The sequence below is a fragment of the Notolabrus celidotus genome, chromosome 21 (assembly GCF_009762535.1).
Source record: "Notolabrus celidotus isolate fNotCel1 chromosome 21, fNotCel1.pri, whole genome shotgun sequence".
NCBI classification, from domain to species: Eukaryota; Metazoa; Chordata; class Actinopteri; order Labriformes; family Labridae; genus Notolabrus; species Notolabrus celidotus.
This window is the reverse complement of record NC_048292.1, coordinates 11,271,349-11,296,473: the sequence shown is the minus strand read 5'-3', so window position 1 is coordinate 11,296,473 and position 25,125 is coordinate 11,271,349. Positions and strand designations below refer to the sequence as shown.

Below are 25,125 nucleotides of genomic sequence, written 5' to 3'. Positions count from 1 at the left end.
ATGAGTTATTTATATTTTTCTCCATTAATAAACCATCAAATCCCACATCATGTTCAGTTACGTGTTTACTTCATGCACCATCTTCAGCTTTGTGGATCTCTATCGCTTTGCTCCATGTTTTTGTGTCTTAACATATTTACTGGACTCCTTCAAACATGATTACTTTAACAGTTTGTAAATAGATCTACATCACCAGCCTTTGAAAAAAGCTGATCAGGAGAACCATGACTGTAACTGTGTTGCTTTGGAGTGACCAATCAGAATGAGGTACTTAATAGTACAGCGTGTGTAATTTGAAGTATTTGGATTGGAGTTGATTCAATTGGAGTCAGTTATGAGCTACATCTTGATGATAATAATGAGTTATCTGAGGTTCTAGCATTGTAAAAACTGTAGACCTCAATAACCACATATAGCTTCTGGTCATACCAGAGCATTTAAGGCTGTAGCTGCGTTTAGATACAAAAGAATTAAGGAACGCTGTTCGAAAACTATCGCAAAAAATACTGACTCTCAACTTCATTAGTCTGAACATTTGTTCTTAAAATCAGTGTTCTTTCATGTAGCAGTTTGACAATGATGATTTAAAAAATAATATTAATATTGAGCCACAAAATAAGTGAACAGAAACAGAGCTTTGAACATACTCTCATCCTGGATGTATCACTGCGGTTCAGTTTTTCAGAGAGCCAGTTCTCAAAAGTGTTATATTGTTAAATGATCAATCTTGTTAAAATCACTCCTAAACAGTAATACTGGCAAGTAGAACTGTTAATTCATTATTGTTTCATTAACAGAAGTTATCCTACAAATTTTCCATTCACACCCAAAATTTATTTTTTTATGAAAACGCTTCATTTTCAGCTCTTAGAGTCATGTTGTTCTTAGTGCCACCGATGCAGTAAGTACTCAGATTTTTCAAATGCCTACTGGTCTGTGAGTGGATTGTGTAACCTGGGGGGCTAAAAGAGAGCCTGAACTCACCGTGGTGGTTTTGACTCGGCCTCCGGGCTGTGTACAAGTCCAGCCAGATTTATTGACTAACAGGTCACAGCCTTCGTCCTCCAAGCATGGCACCATCTCACACCACTGCTTTTTCCGAACAATACCAGCTGCGGAGAGCACAGGGAAAAAAGAGAGACACAGTGTGATCAGGAAGGTGAGAAAAATAAACAGATGAAGAGAAATGATAGAGAGAGAGGTGGATGCAGAGATGTAAAGATTAAAATAGAGAGAGTGGGTTTGGGGATAACAGATGGAGTGTGACAGATATGAGCAAAGATTTAACATGATTGAAAATGATGGAAAGGGGCAGATTTGAGAAAAATGTTGCAATACATATAAATGGAGAGAAAAAGATGGAGAGATGGAGAGGGATGGATTGGAAGAAAGATTGGATATGCAGGTGGGTGAGAAGCAATGAGGTAAAGAGACAATTGAGAGATATGAGAGTAGGGGATGACAGTGAGAGATGAGGGAAAGATGGAAGGAATCAGACAGATGGAGAGAGCCGTGATCAGTCAGGTAAATATAATCAAACACCACAAATAATATCGAGCAAGTTTACAGTCCATACTGCCACATTTCAAGCAGGATGAATGTGTTTTTAGCCATGTCCATCATCAAGTTTGAAAAAATAAACAACATCTAGTGACAAACAAACAACATGAGAGTAAAGTACTTTTCTGAATATTCCATAAGTCATCACAAATATGATGTTTTCTTTGTCACCAGGGGCGTGTCCACACTTTTAGGGACTAGGGGGGCCAAACTGGGGCACTGACTTCTGCAGGGTGGGGTGGTACATGTACACACACAAGAATTGATAGTATGTAATTACCCTTTCTATTTCAAATACTAACATCTACTTCAACTACTAACATTACAGTAATGCAACCACACAATTAGCACACACTAGCTGAAATCTTTAAGTGCTTAAAAATTGGTTGTTTATTTGAAGTCACAGTTGAAAGTATGAACATCTCTGTCAACATGTAGGCTGATACTAGGGCTGTCAACGAATATTCTAAATTTGAATATATATTTGCATATTAAAAGAAACGGAGATTCGATTCTGAAAATTAATATTCAACTGTGAAAAAAAAAACACATGCTTTGCGAGTGGGCGCACTGCATGACGGGTCAGGGACAGGTCACAGGAGTCGCACATGCACAGTGTGAAGCAGACGGCAGAGAGAAATATTTCCGTCCCCGGATCCTCAGTGCGCTCTGAAAGCGTCTTTTCCTCCGCTGGGAATATAGTGAATGAAAAGAGATCTGCACTGGCGAGGGAGAGGGAGCGAGAGGTCTACGGTCTTAAAAGTGTTACAGTATAGGCCATTAGGTCATTTACTTGTTTTGTAATGTGTAGGTATGTTTTAGCCATGTTATATCTGAAATAAAAATACATATACAAGTAGTTATGTCTCCTTGTATTAGTTTGTCCACCTGTTCTTGACATAATGCGCAAATATAGATATTCGAATGGTTCGAACCAATAGGTTTTTTTTAGAGGGAAAATTCAAACGTCATTTTGGAGCAATTTTGACAGCCCTAGCTGATACATTGATATACCTTAATTTCTAATGCAATTCTTGGCCTGCTATCATACTATCTCTGTGTTTTTCCCAGAGGGTCCCAAAAGCCTGAACAGAAATTGGGGAAAGGTCTTGTGGGTATTCAGCACCCTCAGCCTGAAATTGATTGCAGAATGATTCAAGGAGATAGGGCCATTAAATGTTTTAAATCCAAAATGAAAGACCTTGACACAGATTATTTACGGTGTCGTGGTTTCTAGCTTACCCTGTTGCACAACTGACCAATGGCCACCCCTTGCCACCCACTAGATCTGCCCCTGTCTGTTACAAAAAAAGCTACTTCAACATCTTTGCTGTCGGCGCCATTGGTCACTAAATTAGTGATTTATAATGTAGACATACTCATACCCCAGGAGAAACTGAATACATGGATTTGTCACTCACATTTGTGTTTAAGATTAAAATGAACTATTAGAAACACACAAACACAAACAATATTACGTTTTTATTACTTCTGAAAAATGAAAATCCTGTCAATATTATAACATAAATCCCTTCGAATGAACTACTGTACTTCAGCTGATTTCAATGTTCAAACAGGACAATTGCTGCTGCTGGTCAAAGGGAAATAAACTCACTGCTCTAAAGCATTGCTGCCATTTAACTGTCTTTTATAAGCCATCAATAACATCTATAATTTCACTGCGCTCCTACAGCAGTGATCTAAAAGAAAACCCAGCATTGTATAAGCAGATATCTGTTTCTGGGAAAAGCAAAGAGGCAGAATGAATCATAAATGAGCATCTGAAAGAAGATGTCAAAGGTTCACTGATTTGCATTAAACCTGTGGCTCTTGAAAAGAGAGCCGCTGAAATAAAATATCAGCTCTAGCCAACATAAAAGCAGCAATAAGGCCAAAAACTTAAGATGCACAAAACAATCTTCAAGCCCCTTCCAAGACATTAAAAGTACCCTGTGGAGATTGCATCGCAAACAAACAAAGTTTCTGTAAACAAAAATATGTTCCTCTGCACAAAATCAACAAAGATTATGAATATCACTACTGCTGGAGGGAAGACAGTAAGGGAAAGCAAATTTTAGGATCATTATGTTAATTACTACGTACACGGTATAATGAGGGGCTTTTTTTGGTTTAATAAGAAGCCCATCTGAAGATAAGGTGTCTAATTAAAGCCATATGTCTCAGGTTGGCTCACAGCACAATGGTAAAATGGAACTGAACTTGTCCACCTGAATTAGTAAATCAGAACAACTGAAACAGGAAAAGATGAAGTGACATCAAGAGGAAGAAGACAGAGTAAAGGATAAATGTATATATATAACATTTGTGACCATAACATAACATAGGGCAGATAAAGTGAGACAGGTACATACATTTATGCTGAGGTTGGTATGCATTTATGGATGGGAATAGCATTTTTCTAATAGGTAGCTATGTATCCCAGAATGAATTAAAGGCAATGCATACATCATATTCTTTTGCCATTGCATTCATGGCTATCTGGCGCTCTTATAAAACATAAGGGAATTGTGCACAATTCCATATCTATAAATCTGCTCTAAGGGCACCTTCAGTAGCTGTCATAACCACCCATATAGATCATCACAGAGCACTGTACCCAATGGTAATATCTCTTTACCATAAACAGTATCTATATTTCAATCAATCCATGGAATATGTATACCCTTTCAAGCACTACATGGCTAAATAATGGAAGTACTGTGAACACAGTGTCAGCAAAGTCAACCGCGACATTGTTACGGATGTAAAGCATTTCACTGTTAGGTGGACTCAGCTGGAAAGATACTTGATGTGGAATTGCATTATGCTACTGTACTTTGCCTCAAGGCTAGCTTTTCAATTCAGGGACAATGCAGTTAGTTGAGAATGAGCTATGAAATATTAAACAGATGGAAACATCTTCAAACAAACAAGCCCCCTTACTCAGTTCTTTTTTCAGAGTAGTTACAAAACTCTGCTGAACTTACATAAGCACATTAAACCACATGCTGTTGTTATTGATTTGATACAGTTAACCAACACAGCCAATTCTTACATTTCCATTTCTAAATATTAATAAATGCTTGGAGCTAAGCCTCAAATGAAGTGCTAGCTTGGCTGAATGTTAGCCCCAATCTGCCTCTCTGGATCAACAGTGTTTATTTTCAATTGTTTGTCTCCTTTAGGGGTTCAGAATGATACAAAAACAGTGCCTTAAATTGCCTCTCTTTACGCCTTTCCAATATGGAAAGATAAATGTGTTGAGATAATAAAATCTGGCTTGTTCCAAGATTAACATTTACATTGTTTTTGACTGGCATGAACGTACGGGTGTTCCTCAGGGCAGCTTTCTAAGACCACTGCTTTTGTATAAACAACAACTGGGTGCACTGTAATTACAGGGATTTAATCCACATTATCATAAGCTGAAACTGAACCTCAGTAGATATTAGCTAGACCCCAAATGTGCTTATAGTGATCTGTCAAAAAGACAAAATGGGAGATAAAGAAAATTGTCTCCCACAGTGAAAGTAACGATTGATCAAGCATGTTGCTATCTTATCATTTTTGTGTTCGGAAACATCACAGTCAAGAATTTGAAAAAAGACACAGCCAGATGATCCAACTACAGCACCAATTTGTGATAAAAACATAAGATTTTTATGCTTAAAATCTTAGAAAACACTCTTTTCTATTAATGGAAATATTCCAATGAGTGTTCCCTAAGACTGCCGCAAACACATGCACAGTTTGACTCTGCTTGCCCTTGCCTTTCAGTTTTAGAGAACCTTTTTGGTCTTGTTCACATTCCATCATACATTCATTTATTTGCTCCATGTCTTTTGCATGATAACTCTTGATGTATTCTGTGAAGTATGCCAGTGCCAAAAGACAAATTTCCATTTTATGTAAATCTGGAGAACAACATACTGTTCTAAATCAGCATCTACCCAGCAGTACCTCAGCAGCAGTCATTGTAGTACAGGTGAGAGGGTGTGAAGCAGGCTTTGTAAATGTAAGTGGGTTCCAAAAAAGAAAGCAGAAGAGAAAAAAAACAGAGAACACATTCAAAATATGCCATTTACTGAGCTGAATGCAAGAAATGTGTCAGATCAGATATCCGACTTTTTCTCCTTTTACTTATTTAATCAACATAAATCGGTTTAATCCAAGTAAATTTCTCTAATGCATTTTGTCGGCAAGGTCACTCATATGACTCACTAACAGGTTTTGTTTTACTTCTGAATTACCATCCAGTGGAGTGACCCTCAGCTGATGAAGATGTATAGTGCTGTCAGGTAAGAAAAGTATTAGTAATGAGCTAATTAATTCTGCAATGTGCGTGTACGCATACTCCTCTCTGCATGTGCATAAAACAGCTATTTTGGCCTTCACTAAGCAGCAGTTGAGACCTTAGTTATCACATGAATGATCAACACAGAGTCTAATGTGTCACAGATTTCTATGTGATTCTTCAGATTAATCGTCTGTGCTGCAAACATTTCACATCTTGTAACACGATGACTTAAAGCTACTTCAGCTTCTCTGATGTATGTTGATGACCTTTTAGCCCCCTAGGCTTTAAGGAGAATTTCAGAAGCTCTTATGTGATGCAAAAATATAATTCTCTGAAGTGGATTACATTTAAAGACAATTTTAGAGACGCAATAAGACGCAAGTTCTTGTCGGGAACGACAATGGCGCAAATTGCACAAGTCAAGTGTGCAAATGACACAAATTTGGGACATATTCGGCGCACTTCATTCACTTATTCGTGAGTGTTGAATAACCTAATATTCATTTAATCTTTCTTTTTTTTTTTCTTTGCGTTTTTACTTCAGTTTGACCAACAAAGTACAAATAAACATGAGTATTAAATAACTGACTGATTAAAATGTGTCAGAAAAGACGTGCATTTATTTATATCCACAGTATTTACCTTTGTAAATTGAGACTTTTAAACGTAAACTAAAAACGTATTTATTCAGTCTGGCTTTTATGTAGGGTTTAACAATTGTATTACCTACCTTTTAATATAATATTGATTTAAATGTTGCTTTATTATTTTAGTAATTTTAACGGTTATCTTATTCTATTTTTATGTATTTATTCATTCATTTATTTAATTTTATTTATCTACTCAGTTTTATTGATATTTTTCAGCCTTAGTTTTATTTTTCAACTCTCATCCTTACCTTTTAAATCTATTTATTTTAACTATTTTTATTTCTTAATTTTGATGCTTTAACTTATTTTAATTACACATATTTTATTTTGGTGTGCATTGGTCTCTATTTTATTTTATTTTTATGTTGTTCTTATTTTTAATTTGTATTTTTATTAGTTTTATTATTATCATTATTATTATCTTCCACTAAAATGTCTTAGCATTGTTTCATTTCTGCTTCTTTCTTGTTTTCAATCGCTGTAAAGCACTTTGGGTTGCATTTTATTTGTATGAAAGGTGCTATATAAATAAAGCTTGATTGATTGATTGATTGTTGACTTTGTGATTATGTTTACCAAAACTAAAGTGAAGACCGAAAAGAAGACAGAAGCTTTAAATCGATGCCGCTCAGGCCGAGTCCTTCCCGACCGGCGAGCATTCGGAGGATGTGAGACAAGAACTGAACAAAAAGTCCACACTGGTGCAAGCTGTCAAAGTCCATGTGAGCGCTCAGCTTTCATCAGCCTCCAGGTTAATGTTGTTACCGAACTTGGCATACAGCTGGATCTTCAGATCCCCCAACAACTCCTGTATCGCTGTCACCCGCCCCTCGAGACCTTTGACCTCCAGCTCGAGAGCTTCCTTGGCCGCCTCCAGCATTTCTTGCGTTTCCTCCTGGGCGTGATTGATAAAGACGTCCCCGATTTGATAAGGCACCAACAGAGTGTCGTCATCGAACATCATCAGGTCATCGCTGGCATCCTGAAGGTTCTGCAGCGATTTCCTCTTTGCCTCTATTTCCTTTTTCAGCTCAGTCATCCGGTTTGTGTTCCTGGCGAACTTATTGATCTTTTGTTGATCCTCAAAGGTGACGTTCACATCTTCAACTGCCACAGGTCCCTTCATGGTGGCTGCCATCTTGGCTTGGCATTTAATCTTTCTTGTGGCTATGGCCAATCAGCATGAAGATCTGAAGGTGATGTATGATGTGGAACAGACCAGTGGAGGTTCATTCATCGAGAAAATAGAGGACCAATTGATAGTATCTATGGTGTTGTTTTATCAATACAGGAATAAAGCTGAGCTTACTTTAAGGAAAGTGAGTTAGGAGGTCGGATCATCTGGTAAATTGTGGAAACTTTTGTATGTCACTTTATTCCAGCTGTACCAGCAAGTTAGCATCGCCCAATTTAACATTACCAGGTTTGCAACTTTGCGTACACACAATTTGACATGTGAAGGCAGCAAGTTGCTTGTGCGAATTAAGCACGTTGTCACAAAACATTTTAGTGTTCAAATACATGTGAATAAAGAGAGCAAAATAGTTGTGCTTTTTTATTTAAGTTTGCAACTTTGTTTTGGCAATTTTATTCACGATCTACTTGTTTCTTCATTTAGGAATCATTAAATGTCTTGTGTGCTGTCTGGCATCTCTTAACATGGCTCTGCACTGGATCCATTGCTGATACATTTTTGCTGCCAGGAAGGCATTTACGCCACCAATGACCACCAGTTACATACAAACCCTTCCACCCCAAGAGTGATTGATGAGAGAGCCTGTGGATTTAATCCAGGCTTTACATCATACTGTAAACATTAATCTCCCCGCTGGAAATTATGTGCTTGACACGCAAAGCGACCATGGATTTCACACTGTAGTTGGACATTGTTCTTTTGTTTTGTCAGCTGAAAAGGACTTGGTGGCTGCCCCTGGTTTACAGATAACAATCCATTTCAGGCTTTCTAATCTTCAATTTTTAAGAAATTGCCTCAAAAGGACTGAGCAGTCCGGTTGACGTATTTTGAGTTTGAGTTAAGAGATTTGAAGTCCTCAAACTAACTCACGTATTTCTAAGGTGCACTGATCTGTGGAGGACTTACTCTGTGCAGGGTGTCTGCGTCACACCTTAATACTCTGTCTGAAATTGAAAGAAAGGAGGCTGGCAGTGGGTGACTTTTGGGCAGGCTGTAGTGGTAGTCCTGAATAACATTTCCTTGTATTTCTGCACTACCTTCTCTTTTATCTGTGCTATTTTCACCATCAACGTTTGATTTGGTGAGAGAGATGCATGTTTGGCTGGGCTGAGCTGAGCCGAACCCTGCCCACAGGACCATCGTCCCAGTTGAGGACGATGCCAGCTGTAGTTAGCTTAGATAGCAGCAGTAACAAAGGATTCTGGGTGACCCAGTTTCACTGTGAAATAGAAGTATCAGAATACAACTTTTTAAACTACTTCTGATGCGTTGTATATGCTCAGAAATTCACCAAGAGTCTTATCTTAAACTTAAAACATAGCTAGCTACAACAGCTTTACCCACACGCAAAGGTATTTAGGTCTCTTGAGCCCTGGACTATTTTATGTTTCCTTTGGACTGAACAGCCAAAAATGATAGTGTGAAATGATGTGCTAACCTCCTCACTTTTTAAGAACCATAAGGCTTGTGAAGTGTTTTTGCATTTTTTGCTAAAAAGCAGCTAGTCTGGTAACTGTAATTTATCATATGGGCAATCAAAGTGTAAAGACAAGTTAAGACACAGCCCTTATCTGTCACCTTTAGTCCCGCGTCAGTAACTAAACTCATCTCCTCGCAGCATCTTGGCTGATAGTGCCGCTATCTGTTACCATTCGACCGTACCAAGGCTCTGCTGGTGGGAGGTCAGTGGCTTATGTTGAAACTTAGAAGATTCAAGGGTGATATGACATGAAAACATCCCTTAAACACGTCCGCACACCCACACAGGCTGGCAGCAAGGCACAAACACACAAGTAAACACCAGCCTGGAATAAACACACACACACACATTTTTATGCTATGTGTAAAGCAAAGGTATCAGCTGTGATTTCATCAGCAGGAGATAAGGAGAAGAGGGGGAGAGAACATTATTACATCCTCCATGGGACACTTATCTTACCACCAAATGGTAGATCACACTCATGTCAACAGCCAGCATCTTGGCCTAATAAATTCTGTCTAATGCCATGCCAAGCCTGAGATGGCAGAAGAAAGATGGGCTCATGCATGTGTGTGTATGTGTGTATGTGTGTGTGAAAGAGAGAGAGAGAGAGGGAGAAAGAGGAAGAGGAAGATAGTAGGAAAGCAGGCAAGAAAGGAGGGAAGTAGACCTAAAGACAGATCAGATCTGCTGTAATAAATGCAGTGCAGCACCCTTTGAAAGATGGTGCTGTGATAAGGTGATGTGCTAAGATAATTACAAACTGTACAGATCAGATATGGGCTGGGCAGGTAGCAGAATCAGCAGAGCGTCAAGGGCTGCTGATGCTGGACACCAGATACGGTTGAACTGCACATTAGTTTTAAAAAATGCAACTTTTTCAACATTTGATCGCATTTATATTCATCAGAAAACGTGAAGGACTGTACCAAGCAGAGGGACAAAGCCTAGTCTTGTGTTATAATTGACAATTTTTAACCTGCGCATATATATATTTATTCTTGCAGCTGGATCTTAACAGGGTTGTGTATTCTCACACATAAATCAGTAGTGGTACACAGCACTGTGTATACCGGTGGGCTGCTCTAACAGGCAAATCAGCATAATTCCTGATTCACTTCAATAAGCTGGTAGCAAAATAGAGCTCTTTCTCTCCCTCTCACACACACAAGCAAAAAAATCTCATACACAAAAGCATTTATATGTATTTTCTTCAAGCTCTTTGCCAATCCGCTGCCTCTCCTGCCCACCTTTGCCTCCCTAATGCATCACCATGCTGCATTAGTCTCCTCAGGCTCAGTAATGGCGAGTGGAATAGCCTTTTAAGCAAATTCAGTGTGTCTTCATTTCACAAAGGAGTACTGTGAATCTGCCAGGATGCCCACCCTATGCAGTACGTCTTACTGTAAGAGTGCAGATTCCCCTGCAGCGTACGTAAAACAAGTGCACACATGTGCACGCATGAAATGAAGGAGAAAAAGATACAGAAAAAAACAACAACAAAGCTTTCAATTAATCGGTTGCTTTTATTGGCACTTGAAATCTGTCTGCGCTGCACATAACTTCAGTCGGTGGGTAAAGGAATGACAGCTAAGAGACAAGAGAGCTACCCACACACATGCACGCTCATACACAGCCGGCGTTTGCTCTGTATATCCCAAAACACACCCTCCGAGACACACACACACATTCACACCCACATGGTATAATCTCTTTGCTGACACGTCAGGCAACAAAGTCAAACAAAAGACGGCTTGAAAAAGCCCAACAGAGTGCCATTAAGACTCTGAGATTTGCTTTCATCACGGAAATCCCCTCCCATGTCTCCTTTTACAGTGGATCTCCAGTCTGGATAATTAACTGTACTATCTGACCTGCCGTGGTAGGGAGACGCTCCCTAAACCCGAATTGAGCCTAGCAGGAATTAGAAGGAGGCTCAGAGGAATGTGAGAGAAAAACCCAATGCAAAGAAATAAATCCGTGCGCTTTGTAATTAGCCACCAGCTCTCTATCCTCTTCCCTTTGCTCACAGCTCATCTCCTCTCAGCTAATTTCCCCTTGTCTTCTCTCCCTTTCCTCACAACAACTATTTTCTCTCCCTGCACTTTAATGCCGTCCTCTGTTTCTACTCTATTCCCCTTACAGACTTGATGTCATCTTCCTTTTCTTGTTTCTCTCCCTTTTACCTCCTTTTTCCTTACCCATGCTTGTTCCCTTCCAGTCTATTGCATTGCCTGATTTTCATAAGATTATTCCACCCGCTTGGCGGCCTTGATGAGTATCTGCACACTAAAAGCTGTCAAGCCCCTTTTTAAAAAGCCCGAGGTTTTTTTTTGTGGTGAAGTGAATTTGTGTCCCAAATAGCTCCTCTGCACTCATGAAACTTCAAGAGGCAGAAATAATGAGATAGCATGCTGACTGACATTTCCAGACCTCAGCCCTGTGTCTGTGTGCATGCATCTCTGCCTGTGTGGGTGTCTTTAGCAGTGTGTGTGCACAAGAGGGAGTCACCTAATAATCCTTTGCTACTATGAATACAACATCTATGGTAATGAATACATGTTATGTATGGATGCTATTTCAGAGCGTTGATATTTTCAAACACAGAACAGAAATTTTTCGATTTTGAAAAAAAGAATAAAGAAAAAAGAAGCAGAAGTTTCAGCGTGAGTCCTTACATCTTTCAAAACAGAGAGAGCAGCTTCCTGTCATTCGTCTGATGTGCATAATGAACATCTTTAATGAGAAAAGACAGTAATGCATTACAGCTGGGTTCCTTTTAAATCACAGAAAGGAGAGGCTTCTTTTACAGTGGAATGTAATGTCCGTCTGTCTTCCTTTTGCTAGCTTTGATTTTTCCGAACACAAATTAAAAATGCATAAATGTGGCATAATAATTTGTTTTGTTCCAACAAGATGAATGTTTTAATTTCGCCCCATTACCTCTGATGGTGCATCAGACATTTCATGGAGGAAGAGTTTGCTTTCTTGCAGAGAAGTAAGTGAGAGGTTTGATACCAATTACCCTGGCTTAGCACAAAGACGGCCTTATTGCTGTTTGACACGAGGTTCAGCATGGGCTGTTACAAGGCTAGCTGCTGTGCAACCTTTATATGGAGCCAGGCTTACTGTTTTAACAGTTAACAGGTTTGTGCTTAGCTGTAACACACACTCCAGAGTGCTAAAAGCTGCTGTATTTTCTCTTTTTCTCCTTAGAATATATTGCAGTACTTAAGCTGACATGTTTCTAAAAAGTGGCCTTAGGAAGTGCATTCAAACATGCAGCCATAATGCAAGAAATACTAGTTCTTTAACTATATATATTTTTTGTTATATAAGATTTGTACCGATTTCATCACATAAAAACAAACAATATAGATAATAATAAATAATAACAAATAATAATAAATAATGCATACATACAGAAGGATGTAGTGTAGATATACAATATAGATGATTTTTGTGTGAAAGAACCCTTTCTGGAAAAGAGCAAAAATCAAAGTCCCTCCAAAAAAACACAATCCAAAACCAAGCCCCCCCACCCCAAAAAAAAACCCCACAACAACAAACAAAACCCCCCAAAAGAATGCAAGGTAAAAGTAATAAAAAACAACAAACTAGATACTAGTGGTGCAACGGATCATCCTTGATCCGTGATCCATACGGATGCCTCTCCACGGTTCGGCACGGACATGGTCCGCGGATCGGTTGATGAAAAAAAAAGGTTGCGCGTCAACTCACTCGTCAAGCGCAGTGGTAGTCATGGCAAGTGAAGGAGCAGAGGAACATTATAACCCTCCTGCATCTTGGAAGTCACATTTATTGGAGCATTTTGGTTTCCCTGTGAAATACAGTGAATGCTGAATGTGCTTGAGCCACGTTATGAAATTCTGTCGCGCACCCACTAGACCAGAGGCCGTCAATACACGGCCTGCGGGCCGCATCCGGCCGCCTCTTTGACTTTCGTTTTTGGAGCAGTTCGCATGTTGGCACTTTGCCAACTGTAGGACCCTAGAATAAAACGGTGTGTTCACAGTTTGCTGCTCAAAGAAAAGTGGACGGTGAAAATCAGCAAATGAAAGAAGAATAGAGTGAAACTTTTGAAGTTCCTCTTCTCCTTCACTTGCCATGCCATGAAATGCAGTGAATGAGGTAGGACTGGGCCCACAGATGCTTTGCACATGCAGTAAATTTTGAGTTGAATGTTGTTTTTATTTAATGGGCAAAAGTGTTTTACACAATAAATAGAGGGACAAAGTTGTATTTGTCTTGTCTTCTTTCTTTTTCTTTTTTTTTTTGTTGATCCGAAAAATGATCCGATCCGTGACTCAAATCCGTGATTCGATCCGAACCGTGAGTTTTTTGATCCGTTGCACCCCTACTAGATACTAAGACAAATAAAAAATACCCCCCGAAAAAAAACAAGTTACAAAAAGACACAAACCCCCCAACCCCCAAAAATACAAATAAAAGGAAGAAGAAACAACAAACCACAAAACTAAAACAAATAAGAATATACCCCCACCCAAAAAACAATACAAAGTAAAAGTAACAAAAAACTAAAACAAATAAAAAAATCCCCCGCCCAAAAAACAACAAACAAAAACAAACAATAAAACAAAAACAAACAAACCCTCCCAAAATAAAAAGTAAAATGAAGAAGAAACAACAACAAACCATAAATCTAGTATAAAATAGTACCCCCACCAGAAACAAAAAACAAACAAAAAAACATAAAGTGAAAGAGAAAAAAAATCAACCTCTGAAAATGCCTAGACCTAAAAGGCAGCCCTGCAAATAAAGGAATACATCATCTATATCCTCGAGCTCCAATATTTCATACATTTGTAATTCCATCTACACACCTATACACACCTTCCCTGACAGTGAAAATAACCCCCAGGTAGATAAGTCCCACCCCCTTAGTGCACTGTGCCCTCTCTAGGATGTTTCATCACCAATAAAGTCAAAAAGGATTTCCATATTTGGCTACTTTTGCTCTGTGCAAATGACTGCCAGACTTTATTCAGCCTGGCAGTCATGCTTTCAAACGCAGCGGTTTTCAACCATGAGTCCAAACCACCCTTTAAACTCTGGTTTGTGTGGGCTCTTCCAATCACACAAAATATGCCTAGCTGCAATAATGCAACCTGTTACAATCACATAACTGAGGAGATAGTTCTTTATGTATATTAAATGACTCTAATATGCTATATTTAGATACAAAATAAAATCTGCATCTGAGTACATAATAACCAAAACATGTGATGCACTTAAACATACTATAAAGACTGTTTACTGCCACAATGATCATTCGTTCACAATGCATGTATTTTTTTAAGGATGCAAATTACGAACGTTTTAACCCTCCTTCTTTCATTCTCTATTCTTTCAATATGCTGGTCATACATATAATAATTATGAGTTTCATCATGAGAGAGCTGTGACTCATGCTGTTAAAGGTCTCCCTTTGTTTCCCCATGTCTAAACCTCCATGCTAAAGTCCAGATGCCACATTGCACCTTCCAGCTACTCCCCTCTCCCTGCGTACTATTCATGCTAGGTGCCATTGTAGTGTATAACTGGCAGGATGTGTGGCGTGCCATTGCTCCAGGCTTGTTTTTCTGTATTGTGTGTTTGTATGTGTCTGTGTGTGTGTGTGTGTGTGTGTGTGTGTGTGTGTGTGTGTGTGTGTATGTGTGTGTGTGTGTGTGTGGGGGGGGAAGTCTACAGGCCACCAGGTACCGCTGATATCGTTCATTCGCAGATGTGCTCTGACATTTCCTCACAGCTGAACGCCAACCGCAACCCCTGATTTGTAGACGCGCGCACACGCACACACACACACACAAACATGCACACAAGCTTGTCCACCACAAACACACACACACAGACAGACACACAGACACACACACACACACACATGCAAAGACATAAAGCCCAAAGGCAATGTGAGCCAGAGGAGAAAATGTCAATGTGAACAGGAGGCTGTGGGAAAGAAATCATCTTACACAGAGATGGTGTCTGCAGAGACGCCAGAACATTAGCGTGAACAGTAAACCTCTGACATAGACACCTCAGAAGCAGGTGCTGGACACATTTTCCTATTTAAAAGTCCTAGTCACACAAAAACCATAATGTTTTAAACCTTTATTTGTGTTTCTGATACATATACTTATGAGAAGATTACATGTAATAATGAAAAATCAATACATGCGAGCTAATCCAGTACTCAAAAAATACAAAAGAAGGTTTAGAAAAGGGATGCAAAGCTGCTTATGCATCAAGTGCATAAAATAATTCAAGAGCAGACTTGCTCTTTGTGACCTATTTAATGCTCTTCTTTGCTGCAAAGTGCACTGTGTTGTAGTCTGGAGTTGCATACAGTAACAAAACAGATAACTGCAAAACGTTTTTTTTTTTCGCCTGCACAGTCGACATGCATGTTTACACCCATCTAAGACAGAAACACTATTTTAATTGTTCAAGCTGCTAAACGAAGAGCAGTCGCTGCGTTTTGTGAAGTCAAAACAGAAGATCAGCCTGGAGAGAAGATCTTGTCAGCTAGCTTCTTCTGAACAGCTTATTTACAGAATGAATAATAACATTAAGGTATTCAGATCTATCTGGCGTCCCTCTGGAAATGATTGGAGAAGATGGCTGTGATGCAGGGGTGTAACGATTCATTTACTACATCGGTATATCGATTTATATTCCTATCATCCGATTACATCGATCTGTGGTCGGCAAGTCGGACGGAGATGTTCTAAATAAGTTGCTCGCTGTTTGTAGGATATATGTAAAGGTCAAGTAAAGTACCACAGCAACACTACAAATCTATCCAACCACCTACTTAGGCGCCATGTGATTTCACACAACGCCGGCCGTCCAGGCACCTCTTGCAGCGTTCCCACTGCAGCAGCAGCAGCTCAAGGTAACATCAGCTCTGCAGAAGCCTCAGGCTTCACCAGCATGTTTAGTCAGAGACTAGGCCAAAACTCAGCTCAGGTGAAAAACAAGAATCTAGGTCTTTATTTTACAGTCACACGGGTTGAATTTTTGGCTAAAAAGTTACTGAATCGATTTCAAGTCACTGAATCGTTTCGGATCGTATCGTTCTAAATGAACCAATATCGTCCTTTAATCATATCGGCAATCAGGAATTGTGATACAAATCGAATCGTTAAAAAGAATCTTTGAACCCCTACCATGATGGTATTTCATTTTCAATTATTCTGTCATCTAATTCTAATGTGCATCGTGTAACAACATCCTCTTTATGAGAAGTAACATTGTGACACGTAAACTTTGCTAAACATTACCAAGAGGTATAGGAATGTTATTTTGTTCTGCTTCCTTACATTCATTGTATTTAATTCTGTTAGTTTTCTAAAGTTGATCTTGATTTTAGTTTGCCCTTTTTTTTATTTAATTGTGAAAATATTTTTTATTATTGGTTTTGTGGAACTTAAATATAGTTTATGAACTTGTGCAGTATAAGGAAATATTGACAAAAATGCAATAAATAGTAGAGGTGTGAAATATATCGATACAGCAATATATTGCGATACTTTGACCTCCGATATAATATCGATATTTTCAACTCTTAAAGGTGACATATCATGCAAAATTGACTTTTTAATGGTTCTTTACCTGAAATATGTGTCCCTGGCATGTCTACAAACCCCCCGAGAATGAAAAAAATCCATTCTGCCCCTGTTTTGATTTCTCCACCTTTCTGTAAATGTGTGTGAAACGAGCCGTTTCAGACTTCCGTGTTTTTGTTACGTAACAACAATATCCGGTCTGTCACGGAGTCAGAGCTCAAAGCTTGTTCAGCCCATAGACTGTATAAAATAATACTGAATCCCCCCTCCGTTTTTAAATACCTGCACAAATGTGTGCTAACAAGGAGCTTAGGAGGGAAGCATGCTAGTTGTAGGCTGTCTTAATAAACACAAAGGTCGGTTTTACTCCCCACGTCTGCAGATTTGAAGATCTAGTGGATGATTTTTATTTGTCATGGATAAGTGCTAGCGCTAATTGGCATAGCCACATAGCTACATGTTCGTAGCTGTAGCTGTAGCTGTGTACCAAGACACACGTCGACATACTGACAAATAAAACAACAAGAAACACTAAATCTGTGACCAATCCTTCATAAAAGATCCTGCTGCCTTTCTGGCAGAGGTCGGTTTTACTCCCCACGTCTGCAGATTTGAAGATCTAGTGGATGATTTTTATTTATCATGGATAAGTGCTAGCACTAGTTAGCATAGCCACATAGCTACATGTTCGTAGCTGTGTACCAAGACACACGTCTACATACTGGTAAATAAAACAACAAGAAACACTAAATCTATGACCAATCCTTCAGAAAGGTCCTGCTACAGGCGCCTCTCCGTCAGGATCAGATTTAGAGGGTTGAAGTAAGCGATCTCTGAGCAGCCGTGTATATTCAGCCAACATGTAAACATTAGATCAACGTGCTGGAGAGCCGAGGCACATCCACTTCTGAAATCTGATTTCAAAGTGTTTTTTTGAGCATAAACTTTAAAGACATGTTTTGGGGACCTCTTAGACCAATATATATTGATGGAAAAAGCGTGATATGTCACCTTTAATATAGATTTTTTTGTAAAAGTAAAAAAACACATTTTAGCTGAGTTGGAACTAGAGTACAACTTCAGTATTTCTCAAACAAGAAAAATGGAAAGGTTTTTTTTCAATCAAATAGTTTTGACTTAATTTGACAATATATCGTGCTACTATCGTATCGTGACCCAAGTATCGTGATGCGTATCGTGAGGTTCTTGCCAATACTCACCCCTAATAAATAGTTTAATCTAAATAAAAGGTTTAATTGCAACAAAAATGTCTCTTTGTGGAGCAAATCCAGCACTTAAATGTTTTAAACCCTGAGCTAAAATTTTTAAAAACATTCCCTGTGTTAGCTACTGTTAGCCCAAATCTAATGCTAAAGCTATTCAGCCCTAACAGATCCAAAGCATCACTGAGACCATCAAAGAGGGAGGGACTTAGCTGTGTTCAGTCGCAATCTCTGAACACGTCTGTCTAACAACTGTTATATGAAAAAAGACTACGTTTTTCTCTCCGGGTTGAAGGTTGAATTGTTCAGAAAGGTGTTTTTCAGACTGCGTTAGAGTTTTCCGTAAAACTCTTCAAAGCACAAAAGAGTTATTTAAAAAACGTCACACAAAATGCTGGAACACTTCTGCCCATCAAAACATCATTACTATTGTCAATCTCTTCTCTATCTCACACTCGCTACCTTTGCGTGATGTGCCAAGAATAATCTGTCTGTTGACAGGAGCAACTTACAAAAAAAAAAAAAAAAAAGACAAGAAGAAAAAGAAAGTGTTTGCTTACATTGCCATTATCAGCAGCTGAGTGAGCAGGTCGTAAACAAAGCGTGGGGTGAGGAAATATGACAAATGGACATGCACGGCAGCGGGATGCTGTGATGCTGTAATGATGGGTTATGATGGCAGTTGAGATCATGATGTGGCCGACCGTAATGAAGGTGACTACGTTGAAGTTGATGATGAATGACATAGAGACATAGACTAAAGTAGAACAATGCCTTAAGGCTGCAAACAGGCTGCAAATATAATTAGTTTGCATGCATATAGAAGGCCTTCTGTACACTGCTGATGCATGAGCAAGGTGTGTGTGTGTATAAGTGTGTAAATGCATGCTCCTGGATGCATATGAGCAAACCGTAGTGTCTGTTGTTAAAGAGTTTGCACAGCTGGTGGAGGCCTAGACCCCAAAGACATCCCTTCTTCCTGGATGTGGATGATTCTTGTCTATTTAGCCTCATTGACCTCTACATCCAAACTAATCCGCCTTAAATTATGCATAACCTTTTACTTGGCAGAGCTCCCTATAAATCTGTTTATTCCCTGTTTGCTCCCTTACAAAGCCTGCTAAACAAATTCCAATTAAGCAAAACAGCAATACAGCATGAATGATAATTCAACTCGGTACAGTCCCCAAAGCAGATAAGAGCGTAATCATTGCTGTTATGTGTAAGGCAGCTTAAAAAAGACAGTCGGTTTCCCTCCGATCCGGTTAGTGCTCATTATTTTCAGGTCATTTGGTCTTTGGCAGTGGTTGAGAGTGTGCATGTGCTCCTGTTTATGCATTCATGTCAGTTTAGGAGTTTAGTTTTTGACTATGAGCATGATTTTTCTTTTTTTTTTTTAGGATGATGCTAATATTGATGTCAAAGCTTTCAAATTGTAGTAATTATATCTCATCCACAATAATCTGTTTAATGATATCTTCTTATCGCAAGCAGTGACATTTACATGAGGCTTGCATTTGATATTAATCATGACTGTCAGAGATATAAACACAAACAGTATTCTGTATTTTCTGGAGAAACTCAAGAATAAGTCCTCTGTCGCAGATGTCATGATATAACTGACATAAAAACCAATACTGACATAACTGCTATAAGCTAATATCAGAGTCTTGGAGTGTGTGTATTCTTAAGAACTATCTGTCTGGCTGAAAAGAGAGTCCATTGAGACAGGCGCCTTGAACATCTACTCTACTCAAGTTAAGTCAGATTGATGCTTCTAAACACATGAACGCTACCGAAGGTGTAGGAGAGCCTGTGGAGGTACAGCCCAGGTTCTACAATTTACAACATTCATTAACTCTGCTTATGGCCCCGAGCCACAGAACATTCCTTTACCTATTTTTTTGGACTGAATGATATATTGAAATTGGTTTTTTCATTATTTCAACTACAAATGCTATGCAACAGTGTTTAGTCACGACTAACAGGAAGTATGTGTGCAAATTAGTCAATGCTCATGTTGCCACAGGTAGAGGGGCAGCACATCCTCCGTCCCCCTGTGCCACTAAAGAAATGCGCCAAGTCTATTTTGACTAGGGGTGGAAATTGATAAGATTTTATCAATGTCAATGCCATTGTTGATTCTGATTATCAATCCAATTCCTTATCAATTCTCCTAACGATTCCTGAGTATTTTTTTTTAAGGGAAAAAAAGTAGTTCTACACAGTCTTCCACACCAAAAGGAACCATTTTATTTTTTTCAAAAATTATGTCTGCACAAGACTGAACATGAACAAATTCAACTTGAACATACTGAAAAATAGGATGACCTCATTCTCGGCCGCGGGAGTCCAGACGTGGCCCCACAAGCCTGGATGAAAATACTTTGAATTTGGAGAGGAAAAACGCTTTTCCTCTGGGATTCTTCGCTGAGGTATTTTACCCGCTCTCGGTGCATCATTTTCATGAGTTCGGACGTGGACCCTGGAGCCTGAGGGAAAGCGTCCAGACTCTGAAAGGGGATAAGTAGGCGAGGGTTCGCCTGGCCGCCGAGAACATGTTCACATGGAACCCTTCTCCACTTCGGACCGATGTGAACCCCGAGCTTCGAGGCCGAGTCGACAAATGCTTCAGCGTATTTTAAGGTATTTGCACCTAGGAGTTCTGCGTAGTAGAGTGTGTGACGTAATGCAACATACCGCAACCTGAGGTGACGTCTTGCTGGGAAATGAATCGTTAAGAAGAATCAATAACATTTGAGGTGTACAATTCCAATGGAATTGATCAATTGGCACCGGTTCTAAGTCGGATCCGTATTTTCCGATTCTCACCCCTAATTTTGACAGAGCGCATTAAGCTGAACAGAGATGATCAGCCTAGACAGGAAGTCAGGCACGAAATCAGCATCTGCTGAATTTCAAAATAAAACACCATGTATGGATTTCTGACCGTTTATCGGATTGTACAGGTAATAAATACTTATTGATGGTGGATATATTGTTACAGCTACATAACAGACACATATTTGTGATCCATGTCAACCACAACAGGCCTTTTGGTTTCTAACTTTGTCTGAAGGTTACAGCACAACAAAGTACAACATATTTATTACATTTAAATGGTAAATGGACTTTTACTTACATAGCGCTTTTGTAGTCTTTCTGACCACTCAAAGCGCTTTTACACCACTCGTCACTTTCACCCGTTCATACCCATTCACTCACTGATGGTAGAGACTGCTATGTAGTGAGGGACCATTAGTTGATCTCATTCGTTCACATTCACACACCTCTGAACAACAGAGGGAGCAATTCAGGGTTCAGTGGCTTGCTCAAGGACACTTCGGCATGTGACTGCTGGAGCTGGGATCAAGCCGCCAACCTTCCGATTGATAGACGACCGACTCTACCCACTGAGCCACAGCCGCCCATTTAAACCAGCAAAAAACTGAAACTCTGTGGTTATGTAGGATACCTAGCAATTGTTAAAGCACAAAAACCACAGAATGAGCTGCACTAGGCTTCAAACATGCGACCTGCTGTCTCACGGTGTAAACCTGTAGTACTGATGGAAAGTGGTACACTCGCTTCCTGTGTAATTCAGGAGTCATGGTGCTATTAGCATTGACTAATCTAGTGCTAGCACTTAAACAGCACTGTTTATTTTTTAACAAGAAGAGGGTGTGATCATTTTGGAGAGAGATGTTTGACAGTGCTTACTCATTGGAGACAAAGCAGCCAATCAGAATGTAAAATAAAAGTTGAATTAAGGACATACGATTTCATTCATTGTTCGTTCTTTGAAAAGACACACATAACATCTCCATGTTTTTTCATCATGTAGTTAATCGTGTCACCTCAACGCTACACATGAAAACATACAATATTTACAGCTCTTATTATTCATTTTTGATAACCCGAGTCAAATCTGCAAGCTTTCATACAGCGCCTCTGGCTCGTGGTGTCACTTTGTCCGCGGGCTGAATTGTGAGAGCAGGGACGCGCTGCAGAAGAGCGGCTCTGCAAAGTTTGTCTTTTATTTGCCATCAGCTAGATTTCACTGACTCTTCTGCATTCATTGTATGATAATTTAATAATTAGAGCAAGAAAACAAAATGAAATAATAATGGAATATATGATGTTTTTTTTGAGCCCAAATGCTCCAAAGCTTGAGATAATTACCTCTGAAAAAAAAGGAAGAAGCAAACAGAGTGTGTCAGTGAGTAATAAAAAAGTTGCAGAGCAGATATTGTGTTGCTGCTGTGTTTATTAGTTTGTTCATCTTTTCACCTTTTATTCTTTATTTAGGTAATAAAGTAATGTTTGTTTTTAAATCATAAGACGATGTTTTGTTATTGTTTTTTCCATTATGCAACACTTTCCATTACTTTTGCTGTATTAGACTATTAAAGAATAAAGCTCTCGTACCATGATTGAAGAATGCGGTTTCTTTTTAAAGGAGTAAAATTACTTTTCCTTGAGTCTCTGTTTGTACTTCTTTTTTCAGCACTCACGTTGTTGTTATAGTTATTTGATTTACTAAACACTGCCTTGAGTGTGTTTCTGCAAATTGCCTCTTGTGATGAATCATTTTTAAAGGCACTTCCCTCCCTGTTGTGACAAAGACTTATAAAGACTCATTTTCCAACGCGCTTTACACTTGCACCTTTCTTTTGGAGAAAGTTCCCCCTCTGTTAGGTCTTAGCACGTTGCAAAATAAGAAAGATTTTACTAGATAAGAACACAAATTAGAGGGGGAGAAAAGGAGTTCCGGCGTGTAATTAAACAGCGTTTGCAGCGCTCATTCATCCGCGGCAATCATAATAACAAAGCAGGTTATTGATTCCAGCACGCCCACTTTGCACCAGGTGTCCTTCTCGGCTGAATGTGTGCACTACAGCGGATAAACGCTCAAAATATATCTGTCCTGGTCCTCTGAATTTCCAGGACCTCTCTCCATTAAGTGTGAGCGATAACGGGGCCCCAGCTGTGCTTTCTGCCACCGCCGCCGCCGCTCCAAAGACAGAGAGAAAGAGAGGTTGAACTGATCACCCCGCTCTTCCTCTCCACCCCACCCCAGCGGTCTTGACCCAGTTAAGATGGTTCTGTGACTGATAACCGATGCAGAGGCCGTCAGACAGGCTTTATTGCGACAATAAATGAGCCGGGACTCTAGTTGCACCGCAAGGAACATTAGTTATGTATTTAGAGTACTGCTTGGCTGGGCCCTGTATCTATCCTCCACCTCCCTCCCTCATCTTGTCCCTTTGCCTCCTCTCTATCCTTTGCATTCTCTCCTCCCCTCCTTTACCTATCCCTTCTCGCCCCCTCCTCCTCACTCTGCTGACGTCTGATGTCATTTCCTCCCAACCTGGCATGGCAGCATCATCAGGAAGCAATCTAGTTCTCACTCCTACACAATTCCTCCATTGCTGCACCCCCCACCTGCATCCCTTGCCAGAAAAGTGCTGAGTTACAGATCAAAATCTGAACAATCTGCCTCTTGTCTTGATTCTATCTTTTCGCTTCTCTGTTTCTTTTTTTTTCTACGTCCAACAGCCAAGTTTAGATTAACGCCAGAACTTTCCTCACTCACAATTTTGATGCATTTTTACCTCGTATGGCCCCTGTCATTGTCTTTGTGCCTCAGGTAGGAATACTATCGTGTTATCTGAAGCTAAAAAAGGCAGGTTCTACTTTCAAATGTGCACAAAAACTTCAAACTTTTACTTAATTATATCAGAAGTTTTGTACGGATTTGCATTTTCCTTGATTAATCCAAATTTCTGATTAATGCTGCACCAAAAAAAAAAAGAAAACTTTATTTTGGAAACAATAAGTGGACATGAATCATTCGTTCTGTTTTCTCCACAATAACAAGAAATTTCTGTTTCTTCTCTAGAGATCTTGACTTATTTATCTTGGCAGCTGAAGAAAACAGGGATAGTTTTCCTATCATAATACAATCATTTCAGTTGTTTTTTGAGATCATCACTCACTGTCTCATCATCTCACGTTAACAAAGCTGATTTGTTCTTGTTACAATTGAATCATTTACTATTGGTCTAGAGAACAAGTGAAAGGCTGTTCCCTGTGGTAGGCCAAGGCCATTTCCCACACACTGATGACGTTAGATGTCTTTGTTTGTTTTGTGCAACTCTGGGTGTACTTGTTACGATCATCTGAGTGAAGTCAAGATCTGGAGAAAACAGCTGAACTAGTTATCAGGAGAAAACATGAAATGGATGGGTATATCTTTGCCCATTCTCTTCACTTCTTTACATGGAGTTATCTAGCTTACTGGTTGTTTTTCATACAGAGATTGTCATAAAAATACAATTTTCAATTTAAAGAATAAAGTAGAACACAAAATATATTCAAGACGGGGAAAAAAAAATTGCAAATTGTTCAATATATCTCCACAAATTGAACTCCTCAATGAAAGTGCAATCAAGTGAAATTGTCAAACAGTATGGGCTGCTAATGTAAGAGACAGCTGGAAAGGAGTTTGAACCACCTTCAACTATTTAACATTTTTCTGCAGAGCTAGAAAAGTTTTTCTTTTCAATACTTCATAAACATTTAGGGGATAACATCTGTTTTGTTTTTACTTAACCCTCCTGTTATGTTGTGGGTCAAATTGACCCATTTTAAAGTTCAAAAAATAAAAAATAAATAGTTAAAAGTATTATTTCGCTATGAAACTTCTTCTGCTTGGCTTTAATTAGTGTAAACAACATAAACAATGAAAATTGGTCATTTCACACATTGGCATTGCACATCTATGAGAATTAAAGAACACCATTACATTAAATATTGATTTAAATCAATATAAATAGTTAGTATTAGAGTAAATAATGAGATTTTAAAAAATGTATTGGGATTTTTTTGGGTACGGACACTTTTGGATCATTAAACACACCCCAGGTCAAGTTGAACCAGGAACATTGTTGCTGTCCCTAACAAACAAACATAACAGGAGGGTTAATAAAGTTTTGAACCTCAGACTTTTACTTGTTTTTTTTGTTTTTTTAAGTAGATTAACTTTCTATTTAGCATACTTTTTTTCTAACATATATAGCTTGTTGTTGTGATCTTACAAATATGTGATTT

At 39.1% G+C, this 25,125-nt stretch overlaps 2 protein-coding genes across 3 annotated transcripts in view; both read right to left on the bottom strand.

The window, feature by feature from the left end:
- The window catches only part of LOC117804666 (chemokine-like protein TAFA-5), a 197,793-nt gene that overhangs the window by 20,533 nt on the left and 152,135 nt on the right, over positions 1 to 25,125 (bottom strand). For both annotated transcript variants that reach the window (XM_034672964.1, XM_034672965.1), the window contains exon 3: positions 985 to 1,112. In XM_034672964.1, coding sequence (XP_034528855.1) covers positions 985 to 1,112 — 128 coding nt within the window. The remainder of the gene's footprint in view (positions 1 to 984; positions 1,113 to 25,125) is intronic.
- On the bottom strand, positions 7,124 to 7,660 carry LOC117804665 (prefoldin subunit 4-like). The gene has a single exon (XM_034672963.1). The coding sequence runs from the start codon at positions 7,643 to 7,645 to the stop codon at positions 7,238 to 7,240; it is 408 nt and encodes a 135-aa protein (XP_034528854.1). The 5' UTR covers positions 7,646 to 7,660; the 3' UTR covers positions 7,124 to 7,237.